Genomic DNA, 15211 nt, shown 5'->3' with positions numbered 1-15211 from the left:
CCCAAGTCCTGTTTTAGGTAAATAGACTGGACAGTGTGTATGTTTGTTTTAATATAGTAAATAGATTAGAGTCGGGGAGAGTGTATTGAAGAATTGGAGCAGGGTACTAAGAGTTTAGATTCTTGGGTTCTAGTCCCAGTTCTGCCACTGACCTGCCATGTAATACTGTGGGCGAGTCAATTAACACCTCCTCCTCTGTGCTTGTAAAATGAGGGTAATACATCACAGGGCGGTCTGAGCTGCTTTGAGCACCTTGGATGAGTTCCAGAGAATTGCAAAGTACTATCACCAGCAGCTGGTGCGAACAATTGGTTCAATACTTGAGCAATGGCTTGTAACCTGCCTATCCTTAGTGAATTTTTGAACAGATGCAAATTTGCCTATGGTGTGGTAGCCTCCTGGGTTCTTATGTTAAAGCATCATGTTATTGTGGTATCTTCCAAGGGTGGTCACTATGACAAAGATGGTCAACTTGTTCCCAAGTTTTATTCATGTCTGTTGTTTTCCTGACTTTCTTCTGTCTTTAGAGCAGAGACTGCATTCAGATGGGACCCCCTCCAGAAGGCGAGTTGGTTCAGCTGCAGTGGACTGATGGAATCATCTATAAGGCCAAGTTCATTGCAGCCCAGATCAGTCAGATTTATCAGGTAAATAGGGAGGGGTCTAAAAACTCCTCCACAGCACCCGTGTATTGCACAAGCTTTATTCCTCAGAGGTACAGAAGACTTGTTATATTTATGAAGATGTAATGTGAACTCCAGAGTTAATATTTCCTGTATTCTTATAGGAACTGTAATGCTCCTAATTAAGAGAGTCAGGAAAAGGGTTCTCAGAGGGAGATTTTGGATGTATGTACACACACGTATGCCTCTCTATCTACACATAACCTGCTCTTAGAAATTCACTATGGGTTCTTTTCATTCACACCCTTTCTCTGTGATGAAAAAGGATGCTTGAGTTGGTATATGTAGCTGTATAGTGGATATAAGCAACTAGAGAAAAGGGGGGTGGTTAGTGAACACTTAAAGGATTTGTTAGATTTAATATAGAATTTCTGGCACAGAATAAATTTTCTCTCTCAAAGATAAACAGAAAAAAGAAAAATCACTGATCTAAAGAGGTCCTGATCTCTGGAAGATGCTTTGATTGGAAATCTAAGTCTTCCCTTGCCCCTTTTACAAGGGTTCCTGGCAAAGCTTTTGCTTATGATGAGAAGTATGAGAGAGAGGAGTTACCTAAACACAGAGAACTTGCTGAAGAGGCGGCCTTTCAGATCCCACTGGGGGAATACCTGTTGGGGACTGGATGATTTGGGATTGTTAATGGGTTACTAGGACATCAGGGACCCAGGTCAAAAGTGACTTGATACCACCACTGTCTGTTGGCTGTTCAATGGCCTGTGTGAAATGAGCTTTATGACCTCCACTTCCTAACAAACAGGTATTTAGGTAATTAAAACCCTCTTGGCAATAAAAGTGGAGATCAGGAATAGAATGGGCGTGGAGACTTCACACTCACCCTGAAGACTCATGGGAAGGTACATGGCAGAGCAGTATGTGGGAACAATGTCCTGCTGCTATATCTCCTTTACCTATTCTGTGACTAATTAGAAGCCTTCAGTCTCCAGTTCTGTTGTTCATGTCACCCACTACCTTTTCTAGCAGCGAACAGAAGCAGTCAATTCTGCAGCTCACAAGGCTGCGTGCTGAAGCAGTTTTGTACCACATGTGGGATTTCTGTTTACAGGAGGCTACCAATCAGAAAAAGGGCCAGCATTTCAACATGAAGTTCCACAAAATTCAACACTGTCATTTGACTACATCTAGGTTAAGTGGGCCACAAGAAGGTTCAAAATTACCAGGATTCTGGGAGGTTTCAAGTGCACCCTGCGCGCCTCAATTTAACCAAACACTCACAGTGAAACGTACAAAAAAACCTATTTTGTGCCATGTAGATTCGTGTTCCTGAGTAATCTTGAAAAGTGTGGTGGGAGAAATTTCCCAAGACGCTTGTCTAAGAGGCATTTATTATACTGTTTAGTCTTTTTGGAAAAATTGCCTAAGGTCTCGACATGCAAACAGAAGAGCATCATAATCCGCAGACTTGTACCCTAAAGATCTCTTTGGCGTGATGTTCCAAAGAAGAGACAGTCTGATTTTTAACATAAATTTTAACTTTTTTACGCTTCCATTGAAAATCTGTTCTTTGCTTTCTGATTTAGTCACAATATAGGAAATTCACATATTGATAGTTTAAAATAGCATGAAAAGCTAAAACAAAATGTAAAGAAGCATCTATTTTCCAGCACTAAATGAGAACAAAATATGCAGGCACATAATGCATTTGTACATTTTGCAACTCATGTAGTTACTTGTTCCATGTTTTGCACATTCAGGTTAGGTGCATATTTTTTTGAAAATTTAACTCCAGTGGTTTGTCTTTAAACCTCATTTGTGTGTGTATTCAGAATGGAGACTTAAACTACCCATAACTTATTCCCTTGTGCCTAGTTGTTACAGCTGATGTATACCTCTCAGTTAAGAGACTACAGTAAGTGGTGTTGACCTTGCATAACTGATGAACCACGATACCTGTCAAGTATCAGAGGGGCAAGTTCAAACATAGGGCTGGTCTACACTGCAAGTGCTACATCGGTCCAGCCGGACCAATGCAGCTGTGCTGCTGTAGTACATGTGGTGAAGGCGCTCTATGCAGACAGGAGAGAGCTCTCCTCTTGGCATAATTGCTCCACCGCAGTGAGAGGCAGTAGCTATGTCTGCGGGAGAGCGTCTCCTGGCAACATAGCGCTGTCCACACCGGCGCTTAGGTCGGTGTAACTTGCATTGCTCAGGGTGGGGGTGTGGCTTTTTCACACCCCTCAGCAACATAAGCAGTAGTGTAGACCTGCCCATAGATTCTTTCGACCCTCTGAATTTTCCCAGTTTAAATCAAACCCTACCTTTCTCTTAAACCGTATTGTGTATGTTTTCTGCATTATCCAGGAGGCTACTGTAAGTCTTCAGCAAAGCAAGCAAGAGGCTCTGAGGACATTTATTTTATAGTTTAAAATTTCATGTGCTCGTTTTCATGAATAAACATCCCTGTAACATCTCCTGTTACATAATTCATGATGTAATCAGTGCTCAGTGAAAGAGGTTTGGAATGAGGAGTTAACACCACCATTTTTTACATCTGACGGATTATGGTTCCTTGTTAAAACACAAATATATTTTGACTTGTGTGAAAAAAAATCTTAATTTAAGAAGGAAGAAGGGCTTATTAATGTGAGTGTAATACCCATGTTACAATGGGGGAGGAGGGAAGGGGGTGTTTTCTTCATGGTTCCCACTGTGTTTTCTGTGTCCATCAGAGAATCCTGGGGACTTTTTAGGCTGATAAAAGGAAGTGAGGAGAGAATTGTTAGCTGTAAATGAAGAAGTCAGTAACTTGATTGCTACTGTGCTCTCTGCAGGTGGAGTTTGAAGATGGCTCCCAGCTGATGGTAAAACGTGGTGATATTTACACGTTGGAGGAGGAGCTTCCTAAGAGAGTGAAATCTCGCCTGGTGGGTATCAAATCCGCAGGGAAAAAAAGGGGAGCTGCTTCTCACATATGCTCATTAGATTTTCTTTTAAAAGCTGTTTGAAAGTGACCTAAAAAGCTCCCTCTCCCTTCTAGAACTATAAGACCCTAATTCAGTCACAGAATATGTGTAAGATTGTAAAATGACTAATGAAGACATTTGAAAAGGTTTTAAACAATTCCTGCTTGTCAAGACCCGGTTTCTGTGTTCCCTACTTAAGAGATCTTGTGTTCAGTAAAGTGCCTTGCATCCGGTAGGATACCAGTTACAAACTCCACCACTGAAATGTAGCCACCTGCGGGGTGAGAGGATAATGGTCAGGTGAACTGACCTGCAGCCCAGTGGTGTCTTGGAAATTTTGGCCAATGATACTGGAATAAAAAACTTCCAAAAGATATTAAAAATCCCATGGAACACAGAGGACCCTATTTTTTTTAAGCTTCCTCTTAAAGACCAACATATAGTCTATGTCTACACTATGAGCTAGTGGTGTGATTCGCCCTCCTCGTATATATACACGCACAACATACTACCTGTGCTACTGCAGCTACACAACTATTTACACTCATGCTATCTGGATGAGAGTAAGCGTGAGTGTGTGTGCACAAGTGGGGGAATCGCACCCATAGTGTAGGCATAGTTCCATGCAGTGAACTGTGGCTGAATTAGTCGACCTAGAAAATAGGAGGGGCTGAGTTGAACTTACTAAGATTGGAATCTGTGGCTCAAGAGTCCGTGTCCCCCCCCAAACCTGATGCTGCTTTTTTAACTTTTAAAGCCATCCCCTCCAGCAAGAGTGTGAGATCAGATGCCCAGAGCAATGAAGCACATACAGCTGCTTGCTTTGTTCTAGATGCCTGTGATGTCAACTGTTGCATGATAAAGACAAAAGGGTTATAGGAACTGCCATCCCTAGTCTGTCTGACCACTAACACTGTCTGTGGCCACTAACAGATGCTTGAAGTTGCACATAAAATAAATAAATTAAAATGAAATAACCCTGTAATGGACATTTATGTGGAATAAACTACCTAGGGGCAGGGGCCAGAATTTACCAATGTACATTGTCAAAGAGCCACAGGAATATGTAAGCAGCCCCCCATCAGCTCTCCCCCAACTGGCAGCCCCGCCGATCAGCACCACCCCCTCCTTCCCCACGCCTCCCAATCAGCTGTTTCATGGTGTGCAGGAGGCTCGGAGGGGGAGGGAGAGGAGCGCTACAGCAGGCTCAGGGAAGGGGCGGGAAGGGGTGGAGTGGGGGCAGGGCCTGTGGCAGAGCCAGGGGTTGAGCAGTGAGTACCCCCCGGCACATTGGAAAGTTGGCACCTGTAGCTCCAGCCCCGGAGTCGGTGCCTAGACAAGGAGCCGCATATTAACTTCTGAAGAGCCGCATGTGGCTCCGGAGCCACAGATTGGCTACCCCTGACCTATGGGGATTAGGAAGAAACTTCTCCAATTGGTTATAGGTTAGTTTATGCCATGAAATATTGAAGGGATTTTTAGTGCCTTATAAAATGCTTTTATCATCTCTAATGTAACTCTAGATTTTGTCATTATCCATATAGATATCTCATCCTTCTTTGAATCCTCTGGTCTCAGACATCTTGTGGCAATGAATTCCACAGATTAACTATGCTGTGTGTAATTTACTTTTGTTCTGGGGGCAGAGGAGCTGCTTGCGTTTGCTTTTATCAGGTGAACAGAGATCGTCAGTCCTTATTTAGACAATATTTTTGTTAGTATTTGGCTGCAGCGCTGCCTTTCAGCAAAGCTGATGAATTTGAGTGGTGAGGTAGGGTGGGTGGGAGTGTCATTTTTGATGGATCCTGACCTTCAAGCTTTGTAACATTTCCAGAGTGACTGACACACACATCCACTCCCTTTTGTGCACACTCTCTCATGCGCACGCACACACACGATGAAAGGTGAATAACTCACATCTGACTTGAAACTCTTAATTCTTTCTGCAAACCTCCTGTTCCCAAAAAAGAACAGGAGTACTTGTGGCACCTTGGAGACTAACAAATTTATTAGAGCATAACATAATCTCTGTTCCCAGAGATTCTTAGGAAGAGTTCTGTGTGAGTGACATACCAGGTACTCTAATAAAGAGCAGCTGGATGAAGGAAGGAAGTAACCACGCTTACCAAGAACCTTCTGTCTGCTTTGAGAGTGAGAAGCAGTGTATAAGTTATGTCATGTCTTCTTACAACAGTCCCTTCCCCAAACAGACCCCCCTATGCCTAAGGAAGTAAGAGAAGCTTCCTTTATCAGCGTGCTTTGTACGATGAATGAATAACCTGAGCAGACAGAGAAGGGTTGCAGTGGCAGAGGATTTGTGAGTAGGAGTTAGAGAGTGGAAGAGAACCTGCTACAGAAATGAAGCAGACTGGAAGTTGGTTTTGAGTTTGGTCTTACAAGCCAAGTGGGTTCCTCTGAGCCAGTCCCTGCATTCTCCAGCCTTCAGTGGTTCTCTAGCATGTACATAACACAATGTTCACTTTCTCCTGTCCGAGCGGTTTTGTTAAATAGGTGCGCTTTCTCTCGTGCGCATCTTCCCCTCTAATGATTGTACTTTCCTGTCTCCTGTAGTCCCTCAGCACTGGGGCCCCTCAGGAAGGAGTGTTTTCGGGAGACGAAGTGAAAGCAGCCAAGCGCCCCCGTGTGGGGAATTCCAGGAGTCCCGAGGACTATGGACAGAACCCCGATTATTTGGCCTTCATGGAGACCCTGCTGCAGACGCAGTACCAGCCAGGACCACAGAGCAACATGTTTTAACCAGGATTAATAATAATAAAAAATTAACCCTTTTCAACCCTGAGGAAAAATTACCAGGAAACTGTGGAACAAAAGGCCAGCCCCGTGCAATAGCCTGCTGTGAATTCCTTTCTTCTGCTCTTGGTTTGGACTGCAAGAAAATCCTGTCTGGCTACAGGCTACCTCTACTCTGTCAGCTGCATTGCTGGCCAATAGAATAGGGAGCTCAAAACCCCTTCAGACAGCATTTCACATGAAGACTTCGGAAGAGTTTGTACTAATGGGGCTTTGTGATTGGCTCCTTTTTTTTTTTTTTTTTAAAGGTTTGGAAAGGGTTAAAATGAATGAAAAATGAAATGACTCAGATTTTTAAACCACATCAAACTCTTTTGTCTTTAAAAGGTGCTATTTCACTGACTACTGAAGCAGCCTTTGGAATCATGATTTCTGTACATATAAATCACCTTTGTGACGTTTTCTATAAATGAGCATTATTAAGAAAAAAAAACACAAACAAAAAAATAGGAAAGCGACAATTTCCACCAATAATTTTTTCTAGGTCATTGCTTTAAAACAGGAAAAAAAATAAAATCATTTTCCCCTCCTTCCCACCACTGAAATGTAATTTAACACTGCAGTGGGGAGAGAGAACAAGAGCAGACATCGTGGGTTGTTTTTTAAAGCAATGTTTTCTTTGTAACCTGGGGAAGGGGGGAAAGAAATGTCTCATAACCCGAATGTTGTTAGTCGATGAATTAGATGGTGGGTGTTTGCATTTCTGCCCCGTCATCAGCAAAGAGCAACCAGTGGAGAAATGGCTATTTGCTCCTTCTACTCCTCTTCCTTGCCTTTTCCTTCCCCATCTTTGCAATCACTTAGACTCTGCGGCCTCCAGCGTGCATGCCTTTCGATTCAGATATGCCACTTGATTCCTCCCCTCACAGATCTTGCAGGCATTGTTCTGCTGCTGCCCTCCCCTTCCTATCAGACAGTGGCGTGCAAGGGGATTGTTCTGGCTCTCTATTAGGCATGGCTTTGAGCTGTGCCGCTTACAGTTGTGCGAATCATTCCACGACAGAAGCCTTGGAGGTGTGTGTATATTCTTTTTTTATTTTTTCCCCCCCATTAAAGAAGAAATTCCCCAAACGCCTTCGATTGTTGTGACATCCTTTGCCTAGGTAAGGAGTCAGCCTTTGAGATGCTCCTGGAGAAGCGGGATGAAAGCCTGCATTTGTTTGGGCTCAGTTCACGGAGTATTAAAATGAGTATTAAAGTCAGAAACAAATCTTGTAATATTGAGTGGGCAGCTCCCACCGGAACGCTGTGTAAGCCGCTCCTGCTGGAGAGCTGTTATGGAACAGTGTTGCATAAAAGACCTGATCCAAAACCCATCCAAGTTGGTGGAAAGAGGCTCCCGCTGACTTCAGAGGGCTTTGAATCAGGTTTGAAGTGAAGAGAAATAAGACGACTTCGTGGAGAACTGCAGGGGGATGAGGCTGCTGCAGTGTGTGCGTGGCGGGACGGGGACATGGCACATGTACAGCACCTATTCAAACCCACCTTTGTGTCTTTGCCTGTGAGTTGACTAAGCTATCCAGGAAACGCGTCCTCAGCAATCTTTTTCACTTGAGTCCCTGAACTTCCTGGGCAGGGAGGAACAATAGTCTCTTTTTAAGCCCCTTGTAATACAGTCAATATTTTTTTTTTTTAAAGTGACTGTGTTTAGATATCTTCAGGGGAGTAAGTGGGAAGCATTTGGGGGATAACATGGTAATTAGCATCTTAAGAGACTGGACGGATATTCAGCTGTCCCAGTCAGAGAATGGAAATGGAGTGAAGTGTTCTTTCTTGGGGGAATTGGAATTCCCTTCACTTCTTGCTGCCTCTGCTGTGAGGTGCTTTGCTCTTTTTTTTTTTTTGTATTTTTAATTTTTTTTTATTTTAAGTTTTCAGCTTCTCCAAATGAATCGGTCTCCAAAAAAGCATTAGACTGAATTTATAAAAGAAGAATGTACTTTTTTTTTAAGGAAAAAAGGACATGGTTCTTAAAAGCCTCAGTTTGTGTCATTTTGGATAGAAGAAGAATTAGAACCTAGTTGAAGTCTCTTTCCTTTATTTGCTGCTGCACCTGTGTAGCGATTACTCCTGCATAGATGTCTCCTGTTGGCTATAACATGATTTAAAGGATAATTTGCTTGTATAAAAGAAAAAATGGATGGTTGCCAGGCCACAGAAATATTTAAAACAATTGAAAGAGAATTTAAACAGCAGAGGATTTTTTTTTGGAGGTGGGGAGGGAAAGGGAGGTGTAGGGTGGGATGGGTTGGGGGGTTGTGAGCAGTGGGTGGATTTCCTCTGCATGTTAAAGTCCTGACTGAAGTAGCACCATTACTGTATTCATATGTAGTACCTTTTTAAATACTATTTATATTGTTAAAAAAAAAAAGTGTTTCCCTGACCCCCATATTCAGCTGGTGAGTTATGTTTAAACGTGAATCTGGAACTGTAGAATGCCCTTCTTTGTTGCTGGGTTTTTCCTGTTTTGTTTGTTCTTAAAGCCCTCTTTTGGTTCAGGAATGACTTGTGCAGTTTATCTATAATGACCATGTTGAAGGTTTCTGTGCATCAGACTATGGAAAAGGAAATAGGAAATGCACACTTCTTCCCCGCCCCCCAGTGAAATATATTTGTAAGTGTCTGATTATGTGCTATAAAATTATTGATTTTTTTTTCCCTCTTAGATTAAGGATGTGATGTATTTTTTTGCATTTTTTTTCTCTGCCTCTAGGTTCATAATGAATTAAAGGCTGTTGAGCACTTCAGAATTACAATTTTTAGGAGGTTGAAGTCTCTTCATTTCTAAATAAAAGCTACTGTGCTGAAGGGGAAGAAATCTCCCAAGTCAGAGTGGTTGGTGAAAGCTGACCAATAACTCGGTCATGAGAAGCTGAGGTTGGTGAATTGGAATGTGATCTGCCCCTTCTCTAAGAGCTCTGCCCTTGCACCCCCATCTCAGTTCAGAATTGAAATTGCAATGATCCAAGGTCCAGGACTTGGTATAGCTAGATCAGTGCCATAGAAGCACTGGTTAGTTACTGATCAGTGAGAGTTTTTAAGGCCCAAAATAGGGAGGTTGTGGAATCTGTCAGAGGTTTTTAAGAGGAGGTTAAACAAACACCTGACAGGGATGGTCTAGATAATATTTAGTCCTGCCTTCGAGCCGGGGACTGGATAAGTTGACCTATCGAGGTCCCTTCCAATCCTACATTTCTGTGATTTTTTTTGTAAACCACCAGGGGTACATCTTACAGGGAATCTGTCTTTTAGCCATCCCAGTAATGGCTAGATAGGCATGCTGAACCCACACAGATAATGAACCTTTTAAAATCACATCCTTTCGATTGTCACCACCCCTTTTCCCCCTCCCCCCACTTGAGTTCTGACATTGTTTTATAGAGATATCTCACAAACTGCTACAGTTAGTGACTAATGCTTCAGATCATGTGAAAGCAATATCCCTTAGATTTCAGCTCACCAATACCTGCTTCCTAGCTTTACTCAAGGTAGTCTGATAAAACCATATTATTTGATCCAGAGGCATGAGAAGGATGTGAGAGCCAAAGTCTCTGCTGGTGTAATTCCATTGCAGTCACTAGCCGAGAATTTGTCCTGTGATTTTAAGGTCCACTATCTTGTGACCTGCCATAACCAGCAACCCTTTGTGAAGGGCCAATAAAGCCACATTAAGGACCAATAAAATGTTTCCAAGCAGCAGCCTTGGATCAGTATCAGAAAGACAAAGATCAACATTTCCTATCAGCGCATCATAGAGCTGGGATGGAGTAGATATTTTCACACTAGCCTTCCCAAGTCTTGACACTCTGTGGGTCTAGGCACTAGTCTAGGCCCTTTCCCTATGCAATCTCCCACTGAGGTAGATTCTGTGGGGCTGAATAGAAAACTGTGCTATCCCATGTCCTCTCACAATGTGAGCACCATGAGGATAAGGTGTGAATACTGCTAAGCTTCTCATTCACTATTCCTTCATCCCAGTCTCTGAGCACCATTTGGGGTGGGGTGGAGAGTCTTCCGTTGAATGCCCCTCATTAGTCTCTTCTTCCAATCTCTCTCTGTCATATCCCTGGGGATTTGGGATGTTTCTTACCCATGCACCTGAATGGCAATGGTAGCTGGAGATGTTCCTCTGTCCTTTTTTGTCCTGTCCTCCCCCCCCTCCCCCCACACCTTTCCATCTCCTCGATTTGTCTCGGTCCCATTTCCTCGAATCTCTGGAATTCCCACTCCTTCCCCTCTCATCTCAAGTCAGGGACAATCTGTTTGCTGGAGTTACTACGTATTCCGCAGGTTCCTGTTGCCGGCAGCCTGGACCAGTGTGATGAACAGACTGCAAAGCCCTTCCCCGGCCTGCCCTGTGGAGCACTTGTCATGGATGCAGTCAGTGATGGGCCCAGATTACATGGTCTTTGGCCAGATAACCATCTGTTATGCTCCCTCCCAGATCTGAAGCCCTAAAGAAGACCACTTTTGCTATTGTAGTTTCAGAGAAGTACAGCTCCTGTTTTGGGGCTTGTGATTAGCGGGATGTATTCACGAGCGAACCTCTTAAATCCTGTAGTGTAAAAGCTGGTGGAGTTCCCTTTGTGAGTCCGTGTCACAAATAGTCACACGCACAATAAAGCTGTTCTGTGATAATTTCTAGCAGCATTGAAAAGACAGGAATGAACAGGCTGCTTATTTTTGCTGCAACTCTGCCAGACGGAGTTTCACCCTAAGCCCGGAGGGTGGAATAGTGGAGGGAGAGAGATGTTTAGCTCTTCGGTTTCTCTGTCTGACGGAAGACACAGCAGCTCAGTGAGGGATGAGAGGAGGATTCTTTTCTTGCAGGTGAGTAATTTGGAACGTCATGTTAAAATAGCAATGCCGTTGGAGTATGCGTTGCTACATACTTTACATGCATTGCCTCTTGATGCTCAAAGTCAAAACGCTACGGCCTTTATTAGGACCATATGGACTAGTTCTCCGATCAAGATGGTAAATGGTCCAAGCTTCTAACCACATTGATCAGCTCTTCACTTTTTTGATTCACCTGATCCAGATGTGGAAGTGCCATGAGACGAGTGTTCTCATCGTATTTTGGATCCAGTTGAAACAGTGACTCTCATGGGTGTGTTCTCTCAGGTCTCCAGCATAGAGGTCTGAGTGCTTATCTGCGCCATTTTAAAGCTTGTCCATCAGTTCTTCCATCTTCCTGCAGCCTTCCAGCACTGGGATCTTTGAACACGGAGGGAATTTTCAGTACAGCTTCCATGCTCTCTCTCCAGTGCTTTCCTTTTCACTTGGCTGTAGTTCCATGCTCTCACTCTTTTTAAGAGATGAGTAGATGAAAACAAAGAGAAGGGTGAGGGGTGATTTGATTACGGTCTGTAAGTATCTACATGGGGAACAAATATTTAATAATGGGCTCTTGAATCTAGCAGAGAAAGGTATAGCATGGTCCAATGGCTGGAAGTTTGAAGCTAGACAAATTCCGACTAGGAAAAATTTACCAAGAGTCATGGTGTATTCTCTATTACTGGCAATTTTAAAATCAAGATTGGATGTTTATCTAAAAGATCTGCTTTAGGAATTATTTTGGGGAAGTTTTATGGCTTGTTATACAGGGGGTCAGAGAAGATGATCAAAATGGTCTGTTCTGGCCTTGGAATCTCTGAATCTATAAAGGGCCACCTCAGATGCTCCTAGATGCTTCAGCTGTTTCTCATAGCACATGTATCAGTTGGGGTTATTTTGTTTTTACATTTCTCTTTTTTCCAGCCATTGGTATGTGTTCTGCATCAATGTTGCTGCTTCAAAGGACGCATTGAACTAGAGCAGGTCGGAACTTGGCGTTTCTGTTTTGCGGGAAGTCGACATTTTTGAAATTGTTTTCATTTCAGATTACAACAAAACAAGTTTTTGAAATTTGCTGCAAAATGGAAATTCCAAAACAAAAAATCCATTTTGAAAACTTCATTTATTAGGAAACTTTTTAAATTTTGTTTCAGAACAAAATTTGTTTTGATTTTTTGATTTTTATTATTTTTACATTTCATGACATGCCAGTAGTAGTAGTGCATAATCTGACATGAGAGAGAATCCTAGAAACGTAGGGCTGGAAGGGACCTGCAGAAGTCAAGTCCGGTCCCCTGTGCTGAGGCACGACCAGGTAAACCTAGAAAAACGGGGACAGGTGTTTGTCCAACCTGTTCTTCAACCTCCGGTGATGGGGATTCCACAACCTCCCTTGGAAGTCTGGTCCAGCGCTTAACTACTCTTATAAAGATGTAGTCATGTCCCTGAGTGAGCTTGGACCCCCAGCCTTTCGGTTAACAGCCAAACACACTAACTGATTGTGCTAGAGATCCAGCTGCTTGCTGAAATGTTGCACTACCAGTTTAACTTAAATCACGCTTTAAACCTGTGTTTAAATATGCTGTATGTCAAGCCATGTCTCGTTATGCTATAGAGTAACCATGATATAATCGATGTCGTAAAAAGTTAAAGGGAGCTACTACTTAATACAGGTTGAAACTTCTTATCTTATTTTCTAGATCAGGCTGTTCCCGTTTGTGTTGTGAAACAGTTTGACACAAATTTGTGGAATTTTTCATCCAAATAGACAATTAACTACAAAATTCAGTGTTTCTTGAAAAATGTCCAATCTGCTCTCTCCCTAGCTGCTTTTTTTAGCTGTGTTTTACCCCATTCAGCCCTCCAGGTATTTGGAGGAGATGAATACGGTGAATCCAATTAAAAATGAAAATCAAGAGAACACTTCATTTTTTTCTTTCCTATGTGAGGGTGGCCTAAGAAAGGGGACTAGAAGGTTTCATGGTTAAGGAATGAAAGATAGATCTGAAAAACTGTCTAACCCACTAGTTCAAATCCCACCCAGATCTCTAGGGATCGAAAGCTCACTGATATTCCATGGCCCATGTGAAATGAGGTGGACTCCAGCTGCCCAAGGACAAAAGTCCATAACTCAAAACCATTGCCACAAGACGCTCCTTCCTGCTGTTGATCTCAAGAGAGGCTAAAGACTGAATGAGACACTGTCACTCAAGTCCACTCTTGCATTTGGTCCCCTCCATCGCAGGCTTGAGGCTTATCTGTAGGCGAGGCTTGCCCTGCTCTTGCCTGGGTTTTTACCTCTTCTCTTGAGTTAATAGGATTTCAGTCTCCGGGCCGTCAATCCTGCACCTTTCACCAGCACTAAATACGTGAACGAATAAAAAGAAATACAGAACCATACTCCTGTGGATTGAATCTCGGGGCTTGTCTACCTGAGTAAGTTGTACTGGTGTATAAAGGTGTGATTTTTTTTTTTTTTTTTTTTTTTTAACTTTTTAACCAGTACATCCCCCGTGTGGTTTGGTTTGAGTGACTTGTTTCAATTTAGCTTAAATTGACCAGGTTAAGCTAAACCTCAGGAAGCCACTCTTAAACTGAAATAGCATTCGCACAGGTTTAATAAGTGATCTAAGTTAAACTGATGCAACTTTTCCGTGTATTCAGATCTTCAGAGACTTCCTCTCCCTCCCTCTTTCCTGAATGTGGAATCTGTAGCTCTGCTTACAACATGATTGTGTTTTTTAAAACAGTGATAAAGTTGCTCATTGTGGGGCAAGGGAATATGAAGTATTTCTGTTTGCTCGATGCCGGGGATAATTCCATTGAGGATTAAAGGTGACGGTGTCACATCAGGGTGTTGCTTTAGACATCTCCTCTATGACTTGGTAATTTTGGGGGGCGAGGAAGCAAAAATGAAGGCTTTCTCCAGCAGGTTCTTTTACTGGAGCTGAGTCTTTTCCACTCTGCTTCTACAATAAAATCCCCTAATCCTATTGCCCTGCACCACTTGCAGTCATTTATACCAAGGGAAAATGGCCTGGTCTTTCCAATGGTTTAAATGATGGGCAAGGTGCAGGGCAAATGGAGAATCAAGACCGCTCTGTAATAAAGTGTCTGAAGGATTGTTTGGGCTGGAGATGAGAGGAGGCACAGATGTGTGACTAGGTTAGTATTGGCAATGTATTGGGGTCAAAGTAGAAGCTACCGTAGTCCTCCCACAGCTAAGATGCCAGTGGGTCGGGGAGACTTGCCATGTTTGTTCCAAAAGGGAGGTGGGGAACACTGGTTTCACAGACTCTCAACAAGGCCCAGCGAGGTGCACCTGCTGCAGTCAGGGTTTGGGGGCAAGTACAGTCTCCAATCTCACCACCCTTTATTGACTGCCACTTCCTGGGAAGCCTATTGTTTTCACACTTCCAGGCCTGCAGAAGCACCGGTCATGTTCATCCGTAGAATGCCTGGAGGACCCAGGTGGCTGATACCTACCTACCAGGCACTTTTTGTAGATGCCATTGTTCTCAGGGTAGTGCTTGGAATAAATTGACAGTTCTGTCTGCATAGCACATGGGGCAGAGTGCCAAGAGCCTAAGCAGAGGACCTTGCTTAATTGGGCCTAGCACTGAGATTTGAGTGATACTTAGCACTCTCCACCTCAAAGCACTGCAGAAAAATGACTCCTCTCAACACCCCTGTGAGCGATTTCATGCCTGCTTTACAAACCGGGAGAACAGAGGCAGAAAGGGCAAGCAAATTGCCCTAGATCACAGTAGAAGACCGTATGAGAGCTTGAAGTTCCTGTCTATACCCTCACCCCATCTGTAAACTGATATTGGGGTGTTAGCCCCAAATGGAATGTTGGGCTAGAATTACTCCGCATCTCCGATGGAAGAAAAGTTAACTGTCTGCTGAGTTTATTTTGGTTACGTGCCAATAGAAAGTGGTTGGGAGTATTTTTTTTTT

General features: G+C 43.1%; 1 protein-coding gene across 1 annotated transcript in view; it reads left to right on the top strand.

Moving 5' to 3' along the window:
• KDM4B (lysine demethylase 4B) overlaps positions 1–6361 on the top strand; it is a 160311-nt gene extending 153950 nt beyond the window's left edge. Inside the window, exons 20-22 of the mRNA XM_034755557.1 lie at positions 528–647; positions 3473–3565; positions 6176–6361. Coding sequence (XP_034611448.1) covers positions 528–647; positions 3473–3565; positions 6176–6361 — 399 coding nt within the window. The remainder of the gene's footprint in view (positions 1–527; positions 648–3472; positions 3566–6175) is intronic.
• The last annotated feature ends 8850 nt before the right edge of the window (positions 6362–15211 follow it).

The sequence above is a fragment of the Trachemys scripta genome, chromosome 22 (assembly GCF_013100865.1).
Source record: "Trachemys scripta elegans isolate TJP31775 chromosome 22, CAS_Tse_1.0, whole genome shotgun sequence".
NCBI lineage: Eukaryota > Metazoa > Chordata > Testudines > Emydidae > Trachemys > Trachemys scripta.
The sequence above is the reverse complement of the archived record's forward strand: the minus strand, read 5'-3'. Positions and strand labels throughout refer to the sequence as shown.